General features: G+C 39.9%; 1 protein-coding gene across 10 annotated transcripts in view; it reads right to left on the minus strand.

Annotated features, from left to right (window-relative positions):
* Positions 1 to 20,794: 20,794 nt before the first annotated feature.
* SMARCA2 (SWI/SNF related BAF chromatin remodeling complex subunit ATPase 2) overlaps positions 20,795 to 27,604 on the minus strand; it is a 118,973-nt gene continuing 112,163 nt past the window's right edge. For 9 of the 10 annotated variants that reach the window (XM_054652860.2, XM_077172092.1, XM_077172086.1 and 6 more), the window contains 3 exons: positions 23,582 to 23,714; positions 22,332 to 22,474; positions 20,795 to 21,690 (listed from right to left, as the gene is read on the minus strand). In XM_054652860.2, the coding sequence (XP_054508835.1) occupies positions 21,655 to 21,690; positions 22,332 to 22,474; positions 23,582 to 23,714 (312 nt within the window). In that variant the 3' untranslated portion in view covers positions 20,795 to 21,654. Of the gene's footprint in view, positions 22,475 to 23,581; positions 23,715 to 27,604 lie in introns of all 10 variants that reach the window. The other variant, XM_077172090.1, reaches the window with a different exon arrangement.

Raw genomic sequence — 27,604 nt, forward strand, 5'->3', positions numbered from 1 at the left:
ATGACAATATTACAGCCAGAAGTTAATCCAGTTTTTACCAAAATACTGCATAACCTGCACTGCCTGTTTGCTCTTTTACTGGTCTGTATCTTTCATACACTTAAAATGACAACAGTACAACCTTCCTACCAACGTCCCTGCTACAACACATAGCCTTCTAATCCTAAAACACTGTGCTCCTGACCCCTCCTTGTTAGACTGTCAATATGAGAGCAAAGAGAGCATCACACATATCAGACAGGACAGGGGCTTCTCAAGTAGCACACATGGAGATACTTCCTACTGCCTTTTTTATTTTAACTTCTAGCTTAAGGAGCACAATGTATCATAGTAAAACCCTGCCTCATAGAACATGGCTGTCCTCCAAACTGTGTAACATGGTCATGCTCTCATAGGTGTACTGAACTTCGCTTCTTTTGTGGCTGTGGTTCTCTGTCTGTTTAAGAGGGGAGAAGGAGCTGCATGGAAAAATTGCAGAAAAATTTTCCTAGGTCTTCCTATGAATGTTGTGTCTGTTTCGAAGACTTAAAGCTAGTCACAGCACAAATAGTGGTTTTTTGGTGTCAGCTAAGGGCAAGGATATAGTTACTGTTTGCATAGACAGCAGTAGGTAAGCATGTAATGCCTAAAGTATCACTTCAGAATCAGCAACAGAGAAGTACATCAGTTTCCTTGTCCTACTTAGATTGCCTGGATGTGTCACAAAGATAAGCACATTCACCAGAATAAGCCTACTTTGTTAATTGGACTGAAACCACCTACAAAGACAAAACTTTTCAAGTTATTGTCTTCTCCCTGTGGCAGGTGTCCTTCATCATGAAAGCACAGGTGAGAGAAAGGTAAGTGCCAGTCACCTGGGAGTTTGGTATACCTACAAGGAACGTGTTTCTACACAAAGGCAACATCATGCAAAAAACCCCAAGCAGCTCTTGAAAACATCATTGAACATGTCAGTTCCAGGTAAAGGCTGCTGGTTTGCTGATTCCTGTTTCTATGATGAGTCCTGGAGCAGCTGAGGTACAACTTCCCAAAGTGAGAGGCACCTGCAGCTCCAGAGAAACATTCACACCTTTGGTGTTGCCCATCACTAAGCCAGAAATGCCAGTATTACTTGGGCATCAGTACTGAATTTCTGTACCCAATGAAACTTGTCAGAAACACCAATCTTGCTCAGGTTTTACACAGATCAAACTTTTGAAAGAAATCACAGAAAATGTTCCTCCACATACTTGGGTGCATATAAATTTAATACACAGAAATCCACTAAAAATCAAAAATTTAACTTGGCAATATTAGTCTTTTTAGACACTTCCTAATATATCTCACCTGATAGTCTTTTTTTACCTCCCACTCAGGCACACTCATCTTTTTCTATTCCAAGCAAATAATACAGATAACCATGGTGATGGTACAGTCTATAAAAAACATTTGATTTTGCTCACTGTAGCTCAAGACAGATGTAACTGTAACAGAAGAACAAAAGTAGTGACAGAGCACTGGGGTGTTAAGCAAAGTTCCTTTCAGAGGAGAAAGTCAATAGCTCAAGAATCAAGGGGAAAAGATACATGGTTTTGGCTCAAAGAAGTCACTGTAGTAGTTCTCTTTAGACAGGATTTCATCCATGATGAAAAAGAGAGATCCATACAAAGGTAAAATATTAGTGATAGGTCTGGGGAAAATGCCTTCTTTATTTTGCTTTTATAATAGTAGAACAGAACAAACGTAAAGAAAAAGCATTTAATATTAATATTAGGAAATAGTTTCATGCAGATAAGCCCATATGGAATCTATTGTCAGTAGGCTTGGAGGATTATGGAAGGACTGGATAACAGATAGTGGCAGCATGGCATCCTGCTGTAAAAAGCTGTCAAAGACTAATTCCTATCAAAAAAATCATTGTGCCATTTCCATGAGAATGCTAAAAAAAGGCTTCTCTTTTGTGCTGAGTTGTTAGTGACTGACAGCCTTTCTTGCATGTTCTTCTAATATACCTAATACTGCCTTCTGTTAAGAGACAGAGGCAGGACAGATCCCATTCTGGATATCTTTGGCTAGTTTAGCAGTTTTTAATCATGTTTTTGCCTTCCTTTGTTTGGCAGGGAGAGTGACCCAAGCAGAAAAGGAGATGGTCAAAGGTGAGGAACATTTCCTCAAATCTAACAGCAAAATTCACGTTAGTTGCTGAACATAGTCCACTCATAAAAGAGATGTCACTTGGTGGCAGTCAGCTCTATTATGGTTCATCCTAAAAATAAAGTACATTTTTTGTAGTGGGTGTCTGAAGGTGCAGACAGTGACAAACAGCATCTCCTTTATCTTTGCTTTTTTCTCTTGATGTCTTGATAACACGCGCATGTCAAATATTTAAAAGAAAGTCATATTTTCCCAATCAACGTATTTACTCCTCCAGAAATGCTAATGGAGACTCAGTACCAGGATAAGAAAGAAACACAAAGAGGGCAGCAGCACTGTACTTTCATCTGCTATAGCAAGCAGCTGTCAGTGTTAATGTAAAAATTATCCAGCAGGCATCCAAATTTATGCTAAGTAAACATTTCTTGAATCTATTACACACAGCAGGAACCTAGTTTTCTTCCGGCCATTGTTCTGAGTAACTATTTCCCAGTCTTTCTTTCCTATGATACATACCCCAAGCCAGTCACCTTGCTGTGCAAGGCCATTAGCTTGGTCGGGCAGATTTTCCACTTTGTAAGTCCATACCAGCTACTTGCAGATGCTTTCTTGCAGATGTCCCTGAAATGGTTTCCAGGATTAGCTGCTTCACCACCTTTCCAGGGACTGAGGTGAGACTTCACAGGCTCTAGTTCCTCAGATTCCCCTTCCCCTTCTTGAAGACAGGAGAGACCCTTGCTTCCTGCCAGTCCTCACAGCTCTCTCCTTACCCCCTTTTGGTTGCAAGCAGCCTGTAAGGACACAGGCCAGCACCCCCAGCATTGTGGGTCCATTGCATCAGGGCCGTGGAGTCTGTAGGTAGAGTTTACCTATATCTATTCCCTGACCTGACCGTCCTCCACTGGGACCAAATGTACCTTGCTCTGGATTTTCCCACTGTTCCCTGAGATCACTGAGAGCAAGCTCAGTAATCAGAAAGGTGAAGAAGACATTGACTACTCCTGTGTCCTTTGTCACAGGGCTGCCTGCCCATTTGAGCATGGGGCCACGTTTTCTCTGGTCTTCCTTTTGCTGCTGCTGTCCTTGTGGAAACATTCCATGTTGGTGTTCACATGTGTTGCCATATTCACTTCCAAATAAGCTTTGGCCTTCCTGACAATTTCTACCACCCGACAGCACCTCTGCAGTCCTCCTGACACCTGTCCCTGCTTCCACCTCCAGTACACTTCCTTTTTATGTCTGTGTCTAGTGGGGAGCTCCTTGCTCATCCCCTGCCCTCTTTGCTTGGTTTCTGCTTGTTGGCATGGACCATTTTTGAGCTCAGAGAAGATTAACCTTAAACATTCACTAGCTTTCCTGGACTCCTCCTCTCTCCAAGGCCAGATCCCATGGAATTCTTCCAGGCAGATCTGTGGACAAATTTTGCTCTCAGGAAGTCCAAGGTGGTCTTGATCTTTGCTTTATTCCCTCTTCTAAGGGTTCTAATCTCCACCATCTCATGGTTCCTGCAACCAGTCTTATCTCTGATCTTCATACTCCTGATCAGTTCACCCTGGTTTGTAAGTATCAGGTCCAGCCAAGCACCTCTGCTCCATGTCTTGTTGATCTGTGTAGGGGAGACCAGTGTTGTTTATTCTTGCATTGGAAATGTCTTGAAAATGGTGTTTATTGCTGCAAAAGCACAGTAGGTAAAACACTTCCTCTTGGAGAGGAAGTCTGTTACATTACAGACACAGGCTCATGTCAGGCTCTGACTTGCTGTTATAGTGACAGTTATGCTGCTCTTGAAAAGGCTCTTGGACCATCTTGTGTAATCTACACAAACCACTGCTCCCTGTTGGCTCTCTCTTTTGCATTTATCACCATCCAAGGTCTTCATTGGCTTGCAGAACGACATTCAGTGATCCATTTTCCTTAGAGATCTCTAAGGAAAGTCTAGGAATCTCTATCTTTTCATGCCAGTCTTGTAATCCTCGCAACCGCTACATTTCTGAACCTCTTTGTCACCTGTGTTGCAAACAACTCTAGGATTTATTTGGCTTAACTTTGCCATAGAGACATTGTAGGGTTCTCCTGAGATCACATTCCACAAGAAACCCAGAAGTTTTATTAAATCAGGTTGACTGCAGACTAGAAAGAACAACAGATCTCATAGAAAGATGGATTACAGATACAGAGCAGTTATAACAATTAAGGCGTCCATAAAGCATGTGGACTGGACTCCAGGAAAGAGGCACTTCTGCATACAGGGAATCAGTTGGACACTCTGACACAGGGGAAAATCTTAGTTTCACTTTATTCCACTGACCAAAAATACTACTTAAGGATGAAATTCCTTTAATTCCTTCCTCTAGCTTTCATGTCTTCATCATCAGAAAAGAGCTGCAACTTCCTTAGAGAAAGCCATATGGGGCACAAAAACCAGGAGTTCAACACAATGATGTAGGTTACTGAACCATCATATTCAATCCCAATGGGAATGCAATTCTTTATTAAACTGAATTGAATAGGTACAGAAAAGCTGGCTGAAGTGCCAGGGAGGAAGTATGGACTGGATATTCCTGCCATTTAATTCCTTAACTGCTAAAACTCCACTCTTTCAGACACTGCCAGTTCCGCTACAAAGAAAAGAAAGAAAATTTTAAGACCTGTGCTAAGAATGAAAATGCCTAAACATGGGGATATGGCAAAAGCGAGGCTATCTGAGGTATAATTCCCCCTTGCAGGACCAACAAGGGGGCCTGTACACAACAGTGACTTTCAATGAGTCACAGTCTGGTGGTGATGTTCAGTGTATGCTCCAAAGACTCAGCACTAAGCCTGCTTGGCCCCAGGCTGCCATGCTGACCAAAGATGCCAAACTAAATTAGTTAATTCCCAAAGCCAATTACTTCATGGGAAACTGTGAGAAGAGGACAGAGAAGAAGAAATGGTAGGCTGCAAGAAAGCCTAAGAGGAAAAAAAGGAGAGAGAGACAGAGAGAGAAAAAGACACCTGCATATAATGCCTGATTAAACAATTCAGCTGAACTCATACAAAAATAGAAAACCAAACCCTCTGACCAAGCTTGGGCAGAAATGCATAATGAAAATTCAGGACTATTGTGGCTCCTAACAGAACAAGTTTTTATGGACCTAATTTATTTTCTGAATTAGTTTATGTATACAGCTCTAAGCATAAATATTCAAGAAAGCCAACTTTATACAGGAGAAAACTTACAGACCTCTCGGAAAGGCTTTAGTTGGCACTAAGGGACAAAAACACTGACACAAACTAAGAACTTTATTTGAATGACTTGCTGTAGCCAGAAAAGAAAACAGCTGATCTACTTCTTTCCAGAGTCCAGGTCAATTGGACAGGAAGAAACTTCTTTCAGCCTGAACAGGCTCTTCCAAGATCTGAATGTCAGCTAACTGTATTATGCCAGCTAATTAAGACACAGGCAGAATGAAGATCCTGCTGAACACAGCGGGATCCCATCACAGGATTCAGCAGACTGTACCAAGTCACATGGGGTGAGACTCCAGGGCTGGTGGTGACCCACATCCATGTGCAGGCTGCTGGTTCTGGGCAGGGATGTCTGCAGGGATTTTATCTTTTTACAGGCATTAGAGACTATGAGCTGAAAAAAACAGAAGAAGCAGAAAAAGGTTGTCTTTCCCTTTCTTGTCTGAGATTTCAGATTTCTGTATCATTACAAGATTTAAAAACTCTGTAGGTTACAATGGTCAGCTTTGCTGCACTATTCCTTGGTCAAACACCATCTGGAATTCTGTCATAGATGGAATATTTCAGCTTGTTTTGACCTCCAAGTAAGGAAAGAAATTGTTTTTTAGTTCTTGTATTGACACAGTGAGGTGGCTTTGAGTTTCTTGGAAATTAAGGTTTGTGTTCTGTATGCTACAAGAACACAAGAACCTTTTTTATGTTAAAAGCAAGAAGACTGAATCAATAAGAAGTCATGATCATCTGAAGTTACTGATTGAGTTAAGAATTAAATATATTTCACAGGTTGGCTTCTGCATTATGGCAGCTGTTGCTGCCTTTTTGGTAAAAAAGATGACAGTAATGGGAGAACCTTTTCCTTCTGGACTTAAGGACAAGCAACAGAAGGAGGAGAGAAAGTAATCAGGAACAAGCCAGGATTAATGCAAGCTGAAAAAATTCCAATAAAGAGCTCCTAAATGTGATTTCTGTCCATACACATCTTGGGGACTTCAGCACTTCCCTGCTTCCCAGTGTTGAAACTTTTGGCTTTTGCTTCTGCTAAAGATTCATTTCCCTGGAAACAGACACTATATTCATACAAATAAGGAAGCAGACTCTAAAAACTGATGGTTAAAGAAAACTCTCTTCCTACCTGTTGAACAGCCATTTTTATCCATACAGTTCATCTGCACACAGAGATGTAAAACTTTGGATTGAAGTAATCAGCCTGTTGGTACACACAGCTGCCTTCCAGAGGAGCAGGTGTTTTAAAACAGCCCTTCTAACTTGGCTTTTAAGGACCTGGTACTTGTGTACCTCAAAATAGTGGGTTGTTGATAGTGGGGATTTGTTCAGAGAATGCATGACCATGTCTCACTGTACTACTTCATCTGTACCAATTATGCACATTCACTGGCCTGCACTTGATTGTGCAGGATAGGGCTCTCCAGAAATTCAGTGGTACAGAATTCTTGCACCCAGATTCAGTAGCACAGATTAGTTTATTATGCTCTGTTGTCTCACTTCACTTTAGGCTTCTAATTATAAACATCCTAAGAAAGCCAGGGTGGCACTGTGTGTGAAAGGGTTCAAATAGACATTATGAAAGATTCTGTACCAGCAAAACATTTTGTTAGCAACAAAGCACAGAAGGTGTAAACAGAGAAGGCAACCTTGGAGTTGACTTTTCCTTTTTGCTACCTGGTGCTAGAACCAAATCATGAATATTTGATTCCAGGTGGGGTTCTCCCTGAGCTCTGGGAAACCAGTGCCTCCCTCATTGTCTCACAGCAGCCAGGAGCTCAAGAACTGCATGCATCCTCAGACTGCCCCACCCTGTGCCACAACAGTGTGGGGAGAGAGGGCATCCACCAGGGTTTGCTCTTGGTTTGTTCTTCACACAGAGAAGCCATGCTGGCATCTTCTCAGGTGTGCTGGACAAGATAAAAGAATATGAACAATTTGTTTCTATTTTCAAAGGAAAAAAAAAAAAAAACCAAAAACAAAATAACAAAACCCAAAGGTTTGGTAAACCAGACCCTGAGGTGTTGAAGCCTCAGCTAAGAGAGATCATCTCCACTTGCCCTGGAAGCTGCTCTGAAGTGGGGGTCTTGGTTTTGGTCTTTGCTTGAGCTGTGTCACCAGTGAGCCCTGCCTGGCCATGGCACCCATTGATCTTCCATGGCCTGTGGGCCAGTATCTAAGCATGACCTTGGCCATGTCCCATGACCAAGTCCTGTCAAGAGCCTCCTCTTCTGTCACCTGCAGCTCCCAGCTTCCCCGACCTTCCATCTGATCTTCATTTTCCCTTCTTTCAAGGTTCATTCTGTTGCTCCAGGAACAAAGAGTGTCTCAGAGACTTCAAATTATGACTTAACGTCTGCCTGTAATATGTTCCAATTGCATTAATTTACAAGGAGAAAAAAACCCAAAGTGTCTGAAGTTCATGGCTGTTAATCAAATACTATCCTTGTGCAGCAATCCTTGTTTTATACAACCTCATTTTAAGTTTTTAAATGTTTTCTTAATGTTTTTTTGTAACATGCCAAAATCTGGGTTATGTTTCTAATGTCCTGAAATGGCATAAATGTGCTCCTTTGCTATGTATGTGCTTAGACTCAGGATCACCCCAAAAAGCTGATGGATTGTCTAAGAAAATACTATTGCAAAGCATATTTCTCCCATTGAAACCCCAAAAAAGCAAAGTACTTACATGTCTAAAGATATTGTTTGTTTGTTTGTTTGTCGCTTAAATCAATATTCTTTGGTAATGTTTGCATTTGGTATAATTCAGACATTCCCATTAGGCTTGAGATAAACCAGTGCTGTACAAGGATTCTTGGGAGGTGTATTCTCCCTTGGTCTTTTAGATCTCACAGAAGAGATGCATTTTTTTTTACCACAATGATACCCTGGAATGGCCTTCCTAGAAGGTATGGTCAATGCACTGACCCTGTAATTGTTTAAGGAGCATTTGATGACATCCTTAACAATATGCTTTAATTTTTCATCAGCCCTGAAATGCTTAGGTAGTTGGGTGACATGAGCATTGTAGGTCCCTCACAGCTGAAATATTCTATTCTATTCTATTCTATTCTATTCTATTCTATTCTATTCTATTCTATTCTATTCTATTCTATTCTATTCTATTCTATTCTATTCCATTCTATTCTATCCTATCCTATCCTATCCTATTCTGTTCCATGGAAAGCAGTGAAACATAAGCAAAACATCAAAGCTAACAATTGGGCAAGGAGACTTCTAGACAACTTTTTAAAACTTTCAATTAAGTTTTTCTAAAGCAAAAGGTAATTATCTTTTCCATTTAATGATTCCACCTGTGTCATAGTTTGCATGCTCATGTTGACTGCATAAAGGCCTCTTCCAATTTTCAATTTTAATAGATTTTTAATGCCTTTCAGTAAGTATTCTGAGAGAGTGGTTTTTATATTTTTTTTTAATTGACTATTATTTTTCCCAGTTCTCCTATATCTTTGAAATACTAGTTTTTAAACCTTGGGGTACTTTGGACAGGATTTTTGGGATCCAGCAAAACTCTCCTGAAGCATGTGAGCTGGCAAGAGCACAGCACTCATCTTGGGAAAGCATTAAGTCCCAAACCCAAACCCAACTTTAATCCTTGCCACAGACAGTTGCCTTCCAAAGCTGTTGCATGAGTCTGCAAAGGACACAGAAGAAAGGCAATGTGAAGGACCATATATATAATATTCATATGAAAATAGGAGCAGTCATGTAGATGTGAATTAGAAGGAAGTACTGTTCAATACAAATAAAAACAGGTGACTACAAGATTCCAAGTAACAATAATAAGATCTGAACCTGGTAGCCTAATGATAGCTTTGGCTCAAACTGGAGGAAATAGAAGTTGAGCCTGGATTTATTTAGACAAGGATTACTACTATTTTTTCATCTGCTCACTGTTTACATTAGGTATTGACAGCATAACTCAAATTCCTATTGAATTTCTGCACCTCAGTGCAAACTTGTCAGTGATTGAGATGCACTAAAAAGATCCATGACTAAAGTGCATAAAGAGTGATATATTCCTACAGCCTGGAACTGTGTTTTTTCCCCACTCAGATTTCAAAATATTTTCATGGGTATCCAATCACTTACAAGCAAAAGATGGAAGTTCAGCTCTGTACCTCCCACAACAAACATTCTGTTTGCAATTTGCAATAATTTGTGCAAGCATTCAGACTTACATAAATAGGGTCAGGGATTTAATTTAGCATTAATTCTACCTGCCTGTCTCCCAGGCTGGAGCACTCCTGGCAAAGCTTGCTCAGTGTGGTTAAATGCAGTTGCTTGAGAAAGCAAATTTCCCTGTGCTGTCTTCAGTGATGAAGAAGCTCCTTGCAGAATGGAAAGACCGTGTTGGCCAGAGGTGGCTTTCAGAGGCTACACAGACTAACATGGCTCCTTGTAGCCATCCAAAGGTGTGCTTGTAAGGCCTGCCATGAGGCTGAAATTAATTTCTGTGTCATAGAGCAAGAGATGCTCTATGACATAGAATGCTTCAGTAGAGACCTCAAAAATTACTTTGTTGGTTGTGAAAATAGGTAGTTTTGAAACTTTCTATTTATTCCTCACTTGCTGAGTTTCATTTTCCTTTAGAAGTCTCCCCAGATTTGCCCTTAGGAAAGTTAATTTATCCTTGCTATCTAACATCTCAAAGGAAAAAATCAATCCTGTGCACAGAAGGATAATTTAGGACACAGTTAATGGGTGGCTGCCAGTTGGTTGAGCATTGTGCTGATAATGCCAAGGTCACAGGTTTGATCCCTGTAGAGGCCATGTACTTCAGAGTCAGACTGATGATCCTTGTGGGCCCCTTCTAACTCAGAATACTCTGATTCTGTGATACAACTGAGTCCAGTACAAACCTTGGCACTGACTTAGGTGTTCAAGCTGTCTGAAGGCAATTGGTACATTTATGTGAGACAGAGTGTATTTTCAGGCAAAACTAGGAGGAAAAATAGCCCCACCAGTGAACACACAAAAAGGTAATATATGTGTGACCCTCCTGGAAATGTTTACATTTTTCACAGAAGACTATTTCTGTACATTTCTGTAACACTAAGGTTTAAAATTTTCATGTTTATCTGTGCAGCATTTTTTGAGACAGACTGCTGTAGTCATACCACATGGTATGCTGTTAGACCTTGTTAGAGTCAAAACAGACCTCTCGTGTGATGGATCCCCATGCTTTACACCAAAGTATACCATAAGACTGAGGTGGGGGCTCATGTTTGAGAGGAATGATAGGAGGTTATGATGCATGATGTGCTGGAGACACTCTCTTAGCAAGTTCACAGAGCACTGTTTGCTCTCTTTTTGAGCAGCAAAGTGCAAAGTGGTGTCATATGAGTAATCTCTTATTTTTGAAAAGATAAATGTGAATTCTGTATGATAGGTATTTTTCTGAGTTTAAAGTTATCTTTTCATGAAGCTGTCACTATCGGACACAGTATTTGTTCATCCTGTGTCTGGACAGAAGCAATTCCGGGATGAGTTAAAAACATTTTACTGTGCAAGCTCATTTAGTTTAAAAATAACTCGAGATTTCTTTTTGCTCAGTGACTCCAAAGGCTGAACAACCCCTAGTTGAATACTTGATGGACTTTAGAAAGATGGGGTGGCTAGAGATGAGAGACACCATTACCACCAGTGTAGATGGTGCCTCTGTTATTTTGTAGGATAGTGTCCGTGATTTCACCTCATGTAACTCTGATTGATCACATAGTTACATTAAAAGATCTACAGCAGCAAGCAATAGAAAGGGAAAGCATTACATGGGCTTCTCCTGGAACTCTTGGAAAGCACTGAGGAAGGCAGTTGTGACTGTCTGTTACTCACTGAGGTTATGACTGCTTCCAAGGGCCAGGAATCTCTTTTATACAGACATTAAGCTATTAAAAAACTAGTCTGGAAGAAAGAGGCAGCACTCTTATCTGAGGAATAGTGACACGGGCAGAACAGCCAGTGAGGCTATTGCTGAATTCAGCAGGGATGTGATGGGTGGAGATGAGATGGTTGCACTCACCTGAGCTCTGAAAGAGGATGAGCTGCCCACTCACACAGCTGGGCTTACCCAAAGGTAAGTTTACCCTTTATTAATCCTCATGCCTCAGACAGGGAAGCATGTTCACCTAGAGGAGTTGCTTTGAATTAGTTTTCACTCCAAAGACTATATTCCAGAATATGCTGGGTTGGAAGAGACCCACAAAGATCATCAAGTCCAACTCAACCCAAGAATCACACCATGCGCCTGACAGCATTGTGCAATTGCTGCTTGAATTTTGTCAGGCTTGGTGACCCCTTTCCTGGGAAGCCTGTTCCTCCCTTGACACAGCTTCAGGCCATTCCCTCAGGTCCTGTCACTGGTCACCACAGAGGAGAGATCAGTGCCTGCCTCTCCTCCTCACAAAAAGTTTTAAGCGCAGTAAGGTCTCACCTCAGTCTCCTCCAGGCTGAACAAACCAAATTACCTCAGCTGCTCCATAGGGCTTCCCCTCAAGGCCCTTCACCATCTTTGTGGCCCTCCTTTGGACACTCCCCAATATTTTTGTATCGCTCTTATACTTTGGTACCCAGAGCTGCCCCCAGCACTGGAGGTGAGGCTGCCCCAGTGCAGAGCACAGCAGGACAATCCCCTCCCTTGCCCAGCTGGCCATGCTGGGCCTGATGCCCCCAGGACACGGGTGGCCCTCCTGGCTGCCAGGGCACTGCTGACCATGTTCAACTTGCCATCAACCAGGACCCACTGGTCCCTCTCTGTGGCACTGCTTTCCAGCATCTCATTCCCCAGTCTGTCTGTTGTCCCATCCCATGGGAATCCAGCACTTTCCCTTGCTGAACTTTGTATGGTTGGTAATCTCTCAGCCCTCTAATTCATTGAGGTCTACCTGCAGGGCCACCCTGCCTTCAAGGGATTCAACAGCTCCTCCCAATTTTGTATCATTTCGAAACTTAGATAATGTCCCTTCAAGCCCTGCATTCAAGTAATTTATGAGCTTGTTGAAGAGTGCAGAGCCTAAGGAGGAGCCCTGTGGAACCCCACTAGTGACAGGTCACCAGCCTGATGCCACCCCATTCACTGTAACCCCTTGTGCCTGACCCATCAGCCACTTGCTCACCCAGTACTTGATGTGTTTATCCAGCTGTGTGCTGGACATTTTGTCCAGAAGGATCCTGTGAGAGGCAGTATTGAAACCTTCACTGAAATCCAAAAGGATTGCATCAACTGGCTTCCCTTGATCAAGTAAGTGGGTTAGTCTGTCATAAAATTAGGTTAATTCTGACAAGAAGGACTTTCCCATCATGAACCTATGTTGGCTGTGACTGATGACTGCATTGTCCTTCAGGTGTTTTTCAGTACCTCCCAGAATAGTATTCTCCATAATTTTGCCAGTCACTGAAGTGAGACTGCCAGGCCTGGAGTTTCCAGGCTCATCCTTCTTGCTCTTCTGGAAAACTGGGACATCAGCCAGGTTCCAGTCACCTGGGACCTATCTGGATTCCCAAGACTGTCCAAAAAGGTAAGAGACATCACAATGAAATCAGCCAGCTCTTTTGAGTCTTCTCAGATGAATTTCATTGGGCCCTATAGATTTACAGGGAACTGGGAGTTGATCATTCTCACAGCCACTGCCCTCCAACTCAGGGCCCTGGGACCCATTAATCCATCATTGGCATTGAGGACAGAGGTAAAGGAAGCATTAAACATCTCTGCCATGTCCATGTCCTTGTTTGTGAGATGACTGTTCTCATCCTCTAAGAGGACAATGTTATTTCTCCACTGTCTTATGCTATTAATGCGTTTAAAACCCCTCTTTTTATTGTCGCCCTCAATCGTGGCCAGCTTCATCCCCAATTGAGCTTCAGAATGGCAAATTTTCTCCCTGCAGTGGGGAGCAGCATCTCTGTGATTCTCCCACATCACCTGACATTACTTCTGCTGAGCCTACACCCTCTTTTCTTGCCTCTACCTCCCAAAGAAGATTCCTGCTCAGCCAAGCTGTCTTCTGCCTCCCCTGCTTGACTTCTGGCATTTGGGAATTGCCTCTTCCTATGCCCTTAGAAGATGGTGGTTAAAACATGACCAGCACTGACAGACCCTAGCACCCACAGAGCATTTTTCCAGGATACCTCACTGACTGATCCCCTGAGCAGCCTGAAGTCTGCTCTCACATCCAGAGTTGAGGTTTTGCTGGTGCTTTTCCTTCTGTCAACAGATTTTAAGCCAGATTGCTTCATGGTTGCTGTGGTAAGGACAGCCACCAATCTCAACTAACACAACCCTCTCTGTTTGGCAAACAACTAATCAAGGAGAGCACCTTTCCTAGCTCTTTCCTCCTAGTACTTGTATCATGAAGTTTTCATCCAGGAGTTCTACCCATCTTCCGGACCTGTTTGTGCCTTCTATGTGGTATTCCCAGCTAATGTCTGCCAAGTTGAAATCCCCCATAAGAACAAGGACAGTTGATTAAGAGGTGTCTCTTAGCTCCTCAAAGAGTAATTCACCAGCATCATCATCCTGGCTGGATGGTCTATAGCAGCCTCCCATAATGACATCTGCATTGTTTGCAGATCCTTACCCAGAAGCCCACAATTGTGGCATTGATAAATGTGAGCTCCATACACTCCAGCCCTTCTGTGAGCAGAAAGATAATACATGTGTGACCTTCCTGAAAATGTTTATGTCTGTGGTGGATGCAGCCTTCGCAGAAGGGTTACAGAGTTTCTGTACTCTCCATATTACTAAGGTTAAAAAAAGTGCACTGAAGGTTCATGTTTATCATTCCAGCAATGCGTCTCGGGTGAGGACTTTCAAGACGGCACAGTTGGAAATGGCAAAGAGCATGAGCCCCAGAAGTAGTCAGAATGACAGAATTACTGCATGGCAGAAAGAAAAAATCCATCACTTGAATGGTTGTGAGTAATATATTCACGCTTTTCCCCGTAACCTACAGCTTGGTGTCAGAGTCTCAAGTCAGCTGAACTGGGCATTTATGTTCTGGAAACAGGGAGGATGCTTTGAATTGAGTCTTTAAAAAGAGACAGTAATAGCCTTTTTTTTTTTTTGCCCATAAGTAGAAATAATCAACTCACCAGATTTAGGACAAGCTCCCTCTTAATTTTTCTTTCTCTGTTTTTTTTTTTTTGTTGTTGTTGTTTTGTATTGTTTTGTTTTGTTTAACCTATGCATCTCAGAGAAATCACTACTGCAATGTACTTTGATTCTGTTATGGAGGTATGAACCCTGCTAACAGCATCTACACATCCTCCAGATTCCCTAGAAATAGTGAAAAAATTAACAGAATCATAGAATCTTTAAGGTTGGAAAAGAGACTTCTAAAATCACAGAGTCCGATCTTGACCAAACACCTCCTTATCAACTAGACCATGGCACCAAGTGCCACATCCAGTTCCTTCTTGGCCACCTGGGCACTGCTGGCTCATGTTCAGCTGCTGCCACCAGCACCCCCAGGGCCTTTTCCTGTGGCAGCTTTGCAGCCACTCTGCCCCAGCCTGTGGCACTGCCTGGGCTTGCTGTGACCCAAGGGCAGGACCCAGCACTGGGCCTTGTTGAACCTCACACCACTGGCCTGGGCCCATGGTCCAGCCTGTCCAGATCCTTCTGCAGAGCCTTCCTGCCCTCCAGCAGATCAGCACTCCCACCCAGCTTGGTGTCATCTGCAAACTGACTGAGGGTCACTCAATCCCCTCATCCAGATCATCCACGAAGAACATAAAACAGAACTGGCCCCAGTACAGAGCCCTGGGGAACATCACTGGTCACTGGCCACCAGCTGGATGTATCTCCATGCACCACCAATCTCTGGTCCCATACAGCCAGGTTTTTACCCAACACAGAATACACCTGTCCAAGCCATGGCCTGACAGCTTCTCCCAGAGAATGTTGTGGGAGTCACTGTCAAAGTCTTTGAAGTCCAGGCAGATGACCTTCCCAGCCTTTCCTTTATCCACTCCCTGTCAAAGAAGGAGATCAAGTTGTACAAGCTGGACATGCCTATCACAAACCTCTGCTGATGGAGCCTGATCCCCTGGTTGTCCTGTACTTGCTGTGTGATGGCACACAAAACAATCTGCCCCATAACCCTCCACAGCACTGAGGTCAGACTGGCAGGCCTGTAGCTCCCCCAACCTTTCTTTGACCCTTCTTGAAGATGGGCATCACATTGGCCACCCTCCAGGATGAATCATTTTCCTGTAATTACTCAAAATATCTATGATTTAAATCTTTATTATCAAACAGAAACAGTAGAAGATGGCATGAAGACACAGAACAAAAAGTTACATTCAGTGAAGCAATACAGCAGTGGAAATTGGCCTAGTAAGGGTTTCTAAAGCAGAAGTAAAATGTTCTTGTTTTGGTTAGACTGCCTCTTATGTAGTTGAAATTAACTGCACAGTTTTAAGTACCTATTTACTACTTCTGAGTGCTTAAGTGCACTGACATGGAACACTTACCGTCTTTTGTGCATCTGCAGAATGTCTGATATGCTCAGCTTCACCGCTTTCTTCTTTGACCATAAGAATAACTCAAAGAAACTTCTAGAAGTGCAGGAGCACTGACATGTCCCTAGGATTATGCCACCAGACAACTGCATTAATAGAAACAAGGTGTTCTGGTCTCAGAAAAAGCAAAATTCTAAGTGAATTGTCATGCAATGCCTTTTTCCTCCTTCTTCTCATTTCAAGTTAGAATGAGAAAGGAGATGGGAAGTAATGCTGCGCAATTAAGCACTGACTTCTTTAAGTCTGTAAGGCACTCAAGTTCATACAAAATTTATTCCAATGGAATGTGATGGAGAGAAGAGTAGCTATGCTGGAAGCCTAAGGGGAGAATGCACATAACAGATACTAGTACTGCAAAATGGAGTATAAACCATAATACAAATAATACAAGTGGATATTAATTCACCTCTACCAGAAGCCATATCTGTTTCAGAGAAGAAAAAAAAAATTACATCTGGCATATAAGTAATCTTTCTCTTGCAATGAATTAATGTCTTAGTATGAGGGTCCTCTCTTGATTTAATCTCCATCTCTTGGCATGAGAATAGCTGACGTTAAGTTTGTATTTGCAGGTGGCAGAGGATGCAATACATAACTTAAACCCTTTATGTCACCAAAAGCGACAAATGCAATGAAACATCAGTATATGTCACTGCAACAATGGATTGTGCATGAAAACATGACACTGAATACCAAGAACAAACCCAGCAAAACAGCTACCTAAATTGGAAGTTATGAAAACGGTCCTTGTTGCGTGTATAAATCTACAATACAAGTTTTCCTGTCCCTCTGAAAATATAGTAACTTCACGTTGCAGCAATTTGTTGTGATTCAGCCTTTTTGACAGCAACTTGGCATACAGGGGGAGAAAACAGAAGCTGTCACCATCTAATTGGATAAAATTTTTGTTCTTACTGTGTCTGCTTTGGTCACAAATATAACAAGGAAGGAAAAACACCACACAGATTGAAATAAAAGCTCTTTAGAATAGACAGGAGAATACATAACAGCGTCTGATCAAGGCACAGACTTCAGTATGTTCTTCAACATACCCATCTCTGTGTGAACATAAAGTCAAAAATATGGTAAACACTGCCACACTGTAGCTTTCGCATCAAGCTAATGGAGAGACAAGGACTAACACCTGGAGAGCAAATATGACTTCTACATGAGAAAGTACTGTTGTGTCTGCACCAATCTACTCTCACTTGAGCTCTTGGTTGTTAAGGGGAAATAAGAGAGAACGAGGCACCAACTTCCAGCAAACTTTTGTTTTGTATCATGTTTAAATAACTGTTGAATAAAATACACTTTCTGACTTTCCTCACAGAGAATAGGCAGGCTGCCTCTGGATAATCCTTCCTGGCATTTTCATTTCAACATAATTAACAAAGTTACCCCTTGTGCAAACATGGTCCTTGTTGTTTAAACACTCATATGGCTGCATAGTCCTAAAGTTCTGTCCCTGGTGAATGAAATGTCCAGTTCCATCAAAACCAAATTAGGTAAATGCTAATTGTTTCACACTTATTGCTTTTTTCTCACCTACCTCTACACCTTTTTTCAGCACAGAAAGATTAGGGATGAGTGACTCCTCAAATAATATACAAGCCAAATGCAAAGGAGTCAAATTGTATCACTCGCCTCTTTGCCTACCCTGAACTTGCTTCCTCTTCTTCTTTAAGATCAAAACAACCATGTAAAATACTTTTGCTAGCTCCTTTTGTGAACCTATGTTTCAGCATACAGTTGAAGTCCCTACTCAAAAACTGCAGGAACTTTAAAATATTTCAGAGGTTTTTCCAGGAGATGAACAGAGGGGAAAGCAAGACACCAGCCTAAAAATCCCTTTCTAAAAAAATTATTTTTTTTTAAATATTCTGTGTCCTGTTTTTAGTATTCTGTTTTCCAGGTTAGACTATCAAGCATTCATGAAAAAGTGACATTAGCCTTTATTAACAGAGCTATTAATGCTCAGATAGTTGGCAGGACTAAGCACGTATCAACAGCTCAGTAACTGCACACAACTCTGAGACTTACCACTGCATCAGCTCTGCCTTTGTCTCAGTGTGCACAGAGGCTGTGGCAGCATTTGCTGTGTCTTCATGCCTCCACAATCATTGAGTCATCAGCTTCATTCATGAGCTGAGGGAGTGAGAAATACTTTGCACTGAGGACCAGACATATTTAAGGAGGAAGCCATTTATATCAACGATGAGAAGAATCTGTATTTTCTTTGTTTCTTTCAGAAGATGTGAGGGGAAAAGAAATATTATTAATAGCATCTGAAATGTATAAAAGATGTTAAATGTTTTTCATCTGGCCCACTTAAACTGCTGCCTATTTCCCAGGAGAAACCGATGCATCAAGAAAATATCTTTTATTTACTTCATTTTTCTTGTCTTCATCAGAGCCCAAGCTACACCATTTCCAATTTTATTACACTATTTTTGAAACTGCAGCAGGAAAAGAGCTAGGTTTCCTCAGTATGGACTGTAGCATTGCGCTTTTTTGGGTACAGTCCAAAAGGTATTTCAAGTGTTTTGCCTGTCACTTTGTACTAAATAGGGAATTCTGTAAAGGAGAAAATATTTCCACCTTAAACACAGATTTGTAACTTAAGTAAAGATTTTCTCCTTTTTTTGGTAAACAATTAGGAAAGTTACACATGACAACAATTTTCCCAGTACCTTTTTTCCTTTTTTTTGTATAGTAATGTACTAAGATTGCCAGGAAAACAACTCATCTTGAAAAATACAGTAAATTCATACAGAGAAACAGCCAGATAGCAATTAAAATTCTACTCTGGTAGAAATGAATTAAAATCCTAAGCAAAATAACAGGACCAACTGCAGTAGAGGCATAAGCATGTCTTACATCCTAAAACTACTTTATTTTAATGTAAAAAAATATTTGCAGGTCCTCTGGGGGTTTTCTGAAACTCAGAGAGGAAATTAAAAATATTTTGAAATTACTTAAAGCTGATAAAAGAAACTGCAGTAAGAATTCAACTGTATTTCTTCATGCAAACTGGTATCATCATATGACTTAGTTATTGACCAAACCCAAAGCTACTTTCAATTCCAACAGAAATGTTGCATCTTCTTAGTTAATTTTTATTATCCAGCTAAACGCTCATCTGCAAATAATGAATTCTTGAAAAATAAATGAAACTGGGTCACTGCAAAGTCATCAGTGACTATGGGGATGGGTAATGTGATACTGTGCCTTTTATATCCAAGTTGTCAGTTTTTAAATCCAGTCTAGGCCAGCAGTGACTGGAGCCTACTGCCACATGCTTTTTGTCAGGTGTAACAGGTTACTAGATTTGGTTCATTTTGCAGGGAAAAAAAACCATCTCTCTATGGAATGTATGATCTTATGAAACTGTCACTGAAAACTAAATTATCCTGCATCATAGAATCACAGGACTAGAGGCAGGCACCTCTGGAGGTCATCTGGTCGAATCCCGCTGTTCAAGTAGGGCCACTTGGAGGTGGCTTTTAAGTATCTCCAAGGAAGACTAAAGCTCTATGGGGAATTTGTTCCAGGGCTCACTCACCTTCAAAGCAGAGGTTTCACAATATTAATAGGCACTGCCTGTGATTTCAGTGTGTGCCCACTGCCTCTTGGTCCTGCCCTGAAAATATCCTGGCTTTGCCTTCCATGAACCTTCCCTTTCCCAATACTAATTCATGTCAGTAAGATGCCTTTGAGCCCACTCTTCTTCGTGCTGAACAGTGCCAGCTTTCTCAGACTCCCTGTGTATGTCATGTGCTCCAATCCTTTAACTATGTCAGTGGCCCCTTCCTGGACTTGAGTCTCCAGTATGTCCATGTCTTCTCTTCGGACGCAGTCCACTACTGGGCAAAGCACTCCAGATACATCTCAACAGTGCTGAGGTGAAGGCAAGGATCTCCTCTCTGGACCTGCTGGCAACACTCCCCCTAATACAGTCCAGGATACCTTCCTTGCAAAAATAACGCACTGTTGGCTCATACATTGTTGGCTCACTTGGTGACTACCAGGACTTTGCTCTTTGCATGCTGCTTCAGACACTGGTAGCATCAATGTGAGCCTCTAAGATCAATGATATCTCTATGTGAAATACTGGGTTTTCAATTCACACTAGGAATAAGATGTTTGAAATTGTTGAAGCTAAGCAAAGCTGACTTCTCTCAGTGCAGGGCTAATATAATCAAATGGGCACCAGTTCAACTTACTTACTCTTCAAGTGAGCTACAGAAATCTGAAACAGTTAACATACTGCAAGGCAGCATGAAGAGATTTATTGGAGACACACTCTCAGAAGTTCATATAACAAAGAAATGTTCTGTTTACAAAGAGGTTTCTAAGCTTGTACATTTTTTACACAAGATAGGCTCAAATCTAAGTCTTGATTTTGCAGACTAGCAATGTTAACTGCAAATATATAGTTCAAACGTTTAGATTACTGCATCGTGTTGCATCACCACTGTGATGCTTTAAGATAAGACTTTAAATAAACTGACTTCTGGGTGGTCTGACTGCCTGCATAACTAATTGTATTCATGCCCACTAAGGCATATGGACATATATTTCCTGAAAGAAAAATAAAAAAAATTATTTTATTGCTTTATCACTTCAATTGTAAATAAGTAATGAATTATGCTTTTATTTTAAGGTACCAGTCTCCTACTTCAATTTTATTATTCTTTAACACGTATCGCATATCTTCTCTCCATCCCAGAAGATACTTTTATGATATTTGAATTTTACGCTGAGGAAGGACCAAAGTGGACTTCTCTACAGGAGATCCTCCTGCACTCTCATTGCTATTATAAAAATATTTTTGTGGAACTTGTAACACAAGGCCACATCTCTTTATTAGGAAAACACCAACACCACATTCTTCAAAATTACTGGAATTTTATTTGCCTCAGGCTTATGACTTGCAACCAAAGACATTGTGCAAAGAAAGCAAAGATTAAGTACACTTTAGGGAAAAGGTGATAATCCACATTGGTAACATAGAAGATCAGTCTGATGAAAGAAGCCATACGTTACACTATATAGATTGCAATATTCAATAGCATTTTTAAACCAACTTCTTTAATAGAGAAAAAAAAGTTAAGCAAAGTTTACAGTAGACATAAATTTGATACAATTCAAAAAGGCTTTTTCTGAAGATCATCAAGCATAAAGTGGAAAATTGTATATGGGGTAAGGTGTATGAAAGCTAACTACTGAACATTTATAAGCTATTAAACAAAGTCGCATATATGTACCACAGTGTAAAAAACCAATACAGGACAAATAAAAAATTTGAAAACGGCCTGATGAAAAATAAAATAACCAGTGGCTTTTAATGAGTTCTCCTGGTTATCAATGCTACAAAAGACTTTTTTTTGTTGCCTTTCTGATGCCACTGAAAAAAACCTTATCAAATGATAAAACCAGGCACAATCAAACCATTACCAAGTCAAAACCAGCCCATAGAAATATACTATCAACCCACATTTTCCCTCAAAAGGTTTCTTTGTTGTTTTTTGAGGCCCATTTGGTCACAATATGTTACATTTTTTTGCCTTTTTTACACCATGATATCATATGTTTGTCTGGCACTATCCTAAAGCTAATTTATAGAGAATGAGAATATAGAAACAACCCAATGTCTATTTGACAAAAAGAATTCACTGGGTGTAAAATAGGAGAAAAGAGAAGAGAAGGGGAAGGGGTCAGTTCTGCCAAGAAAATAAACCCTATGGATCACTCATCATCACTTCCGCTTGCTTCCGACTGGTCCTAGAGGTAAGAGACACAAGACAAGTCAGAAATTCTTTCCAGCTATTCTGTGGAATTTGTTAAAGAAGGAAAAATAAAAGGAAGTATGAGGAAGAAATACGACAATTAAAGTGACAAATCAAGATAGCCTGAAGAAAGGTACTGTGTTATCTAGTATTTCTCTTTCATGAAATTTCATCTAATTGCTGTAGACTTCTTTAGAGACGGAAGACAGAGAGTCAGGAAACACCAGCTCTTTCTTTCTATCCAGACATTTAAATACAACCGGGAAGACATCTATTTTCATTTGTTGCAATAATAGGAAGCACTCACTAAAACAAAGGTAAAAAATAATCAAGTTGTAAGTTTTTAATCTGTGGACAAAAGCAAACAGACCATGAGACTTAAAGGTTCAATGAATGTAGGAACAGCTCGAAGAAATAAGATCCAAACTTCTTAGACTTCTTGTCTTCCAGCACTGGGATCAGATCTCATAAACACACTCAGGTACAGTTAACAACCCCGCCCAATTCTCTCAGGATGATCACTACAAGTTAAATATGTGCTTAAGCATGAATAGTTGAGAATTCTGACAGCAAGCAGGACAGGGCAGAGACGCAATCACTGCAACCACTTCCACAGTCTCACTGAACAAAACTTACATTTTCATCTTGATCCTCATCACTATCATCATCACTCACGACAGGCTTGGCTTTTGCTCTGCTTTGCCTCTTCTTGCCTTTTCCTTTCTCCCGACTTTTTTCATCCTTCTTATTCAACTTGATTTTGACTTTCACTGATTTCGCTGCAAAATGTTCAACAGCGTACATTATTGTAACATTCACTTATCAATTTTAAATGCTGTCTCTTGTTCACAGAAATTCACTTCTAGTAGGAGCCTGAAAAGGCATTCCCCTCTGACTTTACATGGACTGTAGAACAAAAAGCAAGAGGTATTTGCTTTTATTTCTCTTGTTTTTAATAGTTATAACACTAATATATTAAACTATAAAGACTAACATTTAGCTGACCACATCCATTTTCTTTTGATTCTCAGAATGTATGGTATACACACGGTCCTTTGAAAAGATATACATTTAAAAGTATTTTCTTCCTTACCATAGAAATATTTAGCCTTTGTATAAACAGACTTTTTTTTGGTATTTTAAAGTACAGAAATTCTGTGTGGAGGTTACTGGTGAATTTTGAGTTAACATGTTTCTAAAGCAAATGTTATTCTGATTCCAGAATATCCACTCATTTCCAAATGATCTACTGAAGCTGCATGCTTAGCACACGTGTGTGATACACTTGGAAGGGTAACTCAGGGCCAAGCACTACAGCTTCTGTAACCAGAGAAAAAGGGTAGCTGGAATTTGGATAGATGTACTGGATGGCACAAAGTGCAATGAAGGAATCCATCCTTCTCCACTTCATCATGTTTCCAAATCTACAGTGACTTAATGAGCATTCTGAAACAATCAGAGTTTCACTTAGTCCTTGTCACACTGAAGAGTGTTTTCAACATCATCTGGTTCTTAACCATATGATGAACTTTGTATGTCACATCATGCTTGAAGGTTGACCACTTGCCGATAAAGACCGTCTCCAGCCCTTCCAGGCACTTCCATTTACAAACAGCCTGAACGGGCTCCAAAGGGCTTATAAACAATTATGGTTGCCCATAAAGCACCTCTACAAATTGTTTCTTGCTTAGGAGTAGTTTAAATAGAAGTAAGCCAGAACACCCAGTTGAAAGACCAAAACAATGTTACACCTAAACAAACTTAGTAAGAAACTACTTCTACCAATAGAAAATAGAACCTTATAATCAGTCTCCATGCAAAAGCAGCAAAACCTGCTCTTCCATCCCCTGATATATTTCCTTGGTAGTATCTAGCTGGGGACTCACATTCTGATTCCGATTCTTCTTCCTCATCTTCTTCTTCATCATCATTGCTTTCATCCTCACTTTCTTCTTCTTTGGCTATCTTCTGTCGTGCACTTTTGAACACAGACTGAAGAACAATGGAATCCTCATAGATCTACAGTACAGGTACAAACCTCTGTCAGAACTATGAAGTCAATGCTGTGAATCAGAAATTCACAGCATAGACCTAAATTTCCAGTGCAAGACTACAGAGTAGATGGCCTTTTCAAATATCAAGCAATAATGTCTGTTGCATGAATTGTATAAGAAATGCCAGCATTCACTCTTCATGCTCTAAATGAAGAAATTTGTCAGTGGTGAGCTGCAAAGAAACAACTCTTAAAAGGTATTACATCTAAAACGTCTAGTTAATGTTTTTCTTATTATTTCTACTACCATAGGAACTATTGTGCATTTTCATCAGATCATAACACCCTTGAAAACTTGCCAAAGGAACAGACTTCAGCAGTAAGCAGCATAATTAAAACACGAGTCATCATCTGACAATATAGTTAATAATGACAAATGGCTAACCCTCATTCAATTATCTTTAGTTTTTTTCTGAAATTCAAAGAGGCTACAAGGAAAAGAATAGGAAAATAATTTATCCAAAGCAGCTTATCCCTTCCTTCCTCTCAGATTTAAAAAGACTGAAAAAAAAAATGAGGCTTCCTCTGAACTGAACATGTGCTCTCAAACATTCTCTAGGATCCAGAGTATCTTGGGTACATTGGATTTTCTCTTTAACCTCCAGCAGGAGAGGACTCTCAAAAGTGACTGCTTTTGGCTTGTAACACATTTCTTAGATTTAACAAAGTAAAAATCTTGCTGTGTTGCTGAGTATAAGATTCTTTGTCATCACCCGAACAAATGACCTTGTGTGGCTTTTTTGGTAAAATGTTAGAAGACAAGCACTGCACAATTCAGCTTAAAAAGATTAAGAATCATTCCTAGAAGAGTATAGAGTCACAAACTGCATTTGATTTTATCATCATCATCATCACCTACCTTGGTTGTCTGTCATTCTACTCCTATGGCTGAATGACACACTTCCTTGTATAAAGCGACACGAGGTATTTGTGACAAAAATAATGGAAGGATTTTTGGCTGCCATTATGCAGTCTGTATCCTAAATGTGATACAAGTGCTCTAATACTTTGTGGGTTCAACAAGCTGAATTAGAAAAAAGTTTGTTCAGAATACTTAACATGAAATACCAATTCCTACTTTTTTCACTTGACCACTAAGTGTTTTTTTTGAAAAACTGCCTTTCACTGTGGATTGCTCCCCATTCTCTGAGTTCCTCTGTGCTTTTTGAGATGTTTGACTGCTCTTAATCATGGTAAAATTTTTATATATCTATTATCTATAAAAAATAATCCTGAATGTTTTGAGAAGGCTGCTCTCCTATCTTATGACATTAGTGAGCTATGAGACTCCAGAACCTCCTTCCTTAAAGTCAAATGATAATTGACTTTTTCTTCTACCTACTTCTTTTCAAATCAGCTATTGATAGAACCTACCAAGTTCCTCTTGAGAACTATTTATTTTTCATATACAAAAACCTAGCGTATTAATTGTTCTTAAGAATGGCTCTTTCAACTAACCTTCTGCTCTTACTCACAAAAACACTTTTCTAAGAGGAAAAGAATTAAAGACCTGTAAAAAATTTTATTTTTTTAATGTTTGCCACTATATATTTAGGGCATCAATGTGACCCAGACTTTCAAACAGTTTTCTAATGAAATACAGAGGTTTCAAAAATTATTTTAACCTTCTTTATGTGGAATTACTTGCAATATTCCTATCTATTTTGATACACAAAAACCCCACTGTGGCTGCTTCACGAATAGCTGTGGAAATAGAAATTTTATTATTTTGACAGAAACCAAATTCCAACAGGTTTCAAACAATCAAGCAACAATGACAGTAGAACTTCCTTCAAAAAGGGAAGAGCAACAACAAAAGAATTTCACAACAAATTACAGTATTCATGAGAAATCTTCTGTTTGAAGAGACATACAAACATCTTTAACCCTGTATGCATCTGTGTGTCATTTGACTACTATAACTTGAAAAGCTTTTTAAAACACTGAGGTTTCATTGAGGACAAAAGCCTAAACACATAAAGTCATTCTATCCATGAAAACCCTGAATATGGTTCCATCTCAGATGAAACTGCTTTACACCAAGGAAAAGCAGCAGGCACCACACTAAGAGAACACTTGAAGTTCACTGAGTGCTTAAACAACTACCTGAATTAGCCCTTTTGTTTTGAGTGCACACACAAATAATCTAATTTACTGAAGTGAATTGTAATGTCAGAGCAAATGTAGACCAGAACTATGACAAAGAACACAAGGTATCATGGAAGCCAGGAAAACTGGAGGACTACTGCAGAAGTGTCCTGCAACTCAGGGGAAATCAAAATGAATGCTCTGAGAACTTTACATGAAAAAAAAAAGAAAAAAACCCTTAGATACACATTATTTGGCCCTCATGATATAAAAAGTAATATTAATGTTGGTTCATTGGAAGAGAAAATAATACTATAACACTGATACATGTTAAGTTATTTCCAAACAGAGTAGCAATATCTACCAACACTTCTATCCACTCAGTATTACTCCTCTCAATTCTACCATTTCTGCCTAACAAGACACCAGTTTTCTGTAAGCAGGTTGAGTCATTCTGATGTGGATAATTTCATTATTTTCCCCATTTCACTACTGGGGTTTTTTTACCTCTTTTTATCTCCTCTACTGACCTTTACCATTTTCTGAAGTCTCATTTATACTTTTTGTTATTAACTTTCCTTCACTTTTTTCCTCTCTCTTGTTATAATTAGATACTTAGAGCCATTTTACTGCTATATGAAAAAGCAGTAAACTGAAAATCTACATCTGAACATGTAGCAAAATTTTGTCCCAAGAATTCTACCATAATTAATTTACTTTAAAAATATTTTCAGCTGATTTGTAGTTGCTTCCATGTAACTGAAGACAGTAAAAAAAAATCCTATATATATATTAGAGAAGTAATTTTTTCTGTCTCTTGATCAAAATAAATCACTAAATGATGAACTGACTCCAACAATTCTTCATAATGAATTCCCCACTAATTTTTAATTCTCAAAATCTTATGTAAACTCCCCAATTTAGCTAAATGTTATCATTAATGTTTAGAAATTTTAAGAAAACATTAATTATTGGCAGCATCATCATTCAGCTTAATTTTATTTAGCCTTCAAATAAGATCTTTCTTTATCTCTTTCATGTTAGGGAAGCTGTCTTCAGGGTCTCTGGTCAACTGAATATTGTGTTTGCATCACACTTTTGTATCTCATCTTTAAAAAAAATCATCCAAGACTGTGTTTCACTGTATTGTGAGACGACTTTCTTATCTATCTTATATTTCATATCTGCCATCCAAATTTCAGAATCCTTCCTTTTGCATCAGCACACTGCTCCTAATTTTGAGCCCATTCGTGTGTGCTAAACATCTGTTAGAGTAGAGAGTTTGCCTTCTAAACCTGAGACTCATCTTTCAATAATAAAAGAAATTTAAAAAAGAGATGCTTCAGAGGCTACATAGATCTTTACTGATGGACAATCCTGAATTTTTATGTTCCATTAGCAGAACTGAAGAGCCCTCTATGATGTATTTCCTCAACATCCTGTCCTAGAGCTGTACTGTTACATCTACTACTTCTGTGATCCACTGTGGAAAACCTAAACTGATGTATCACTCCATACACTGCTTTTCACCACAGATTCAAACAGTCTTACTGCAGCTTTAAGGTACACACAGATCTCAGAATTAGTGCTAAAAACAAATTTTCTGAAAATACACACTGCAGCAGTGTCCAGTGAATTCTGGATTCTAAAAATGTGGACATTTTTCTCTACTCAAAGTAAGAACTGAAACAGAGAGTTTATATACAAAAATAGTAATCAACAAGCACTAAAAATGTTAGATAGGGAAAACCCGTATGTTTAACAGAAA

This window comes from Agelaius phoeniceus, chromosome Z, assembly GCF_051311805.1.
Source record: "Agelaius phoeniceus isolate bAgePho1 chromosome Z, bAgePho1.hap1, whole genome shotgun sequence".
Lineage (NCBI taxonomy): Eukaryota > Metazoa > Chordata > Aves > Passeriformes > Icteridae > Agelaius > Agelaius phoeniceus.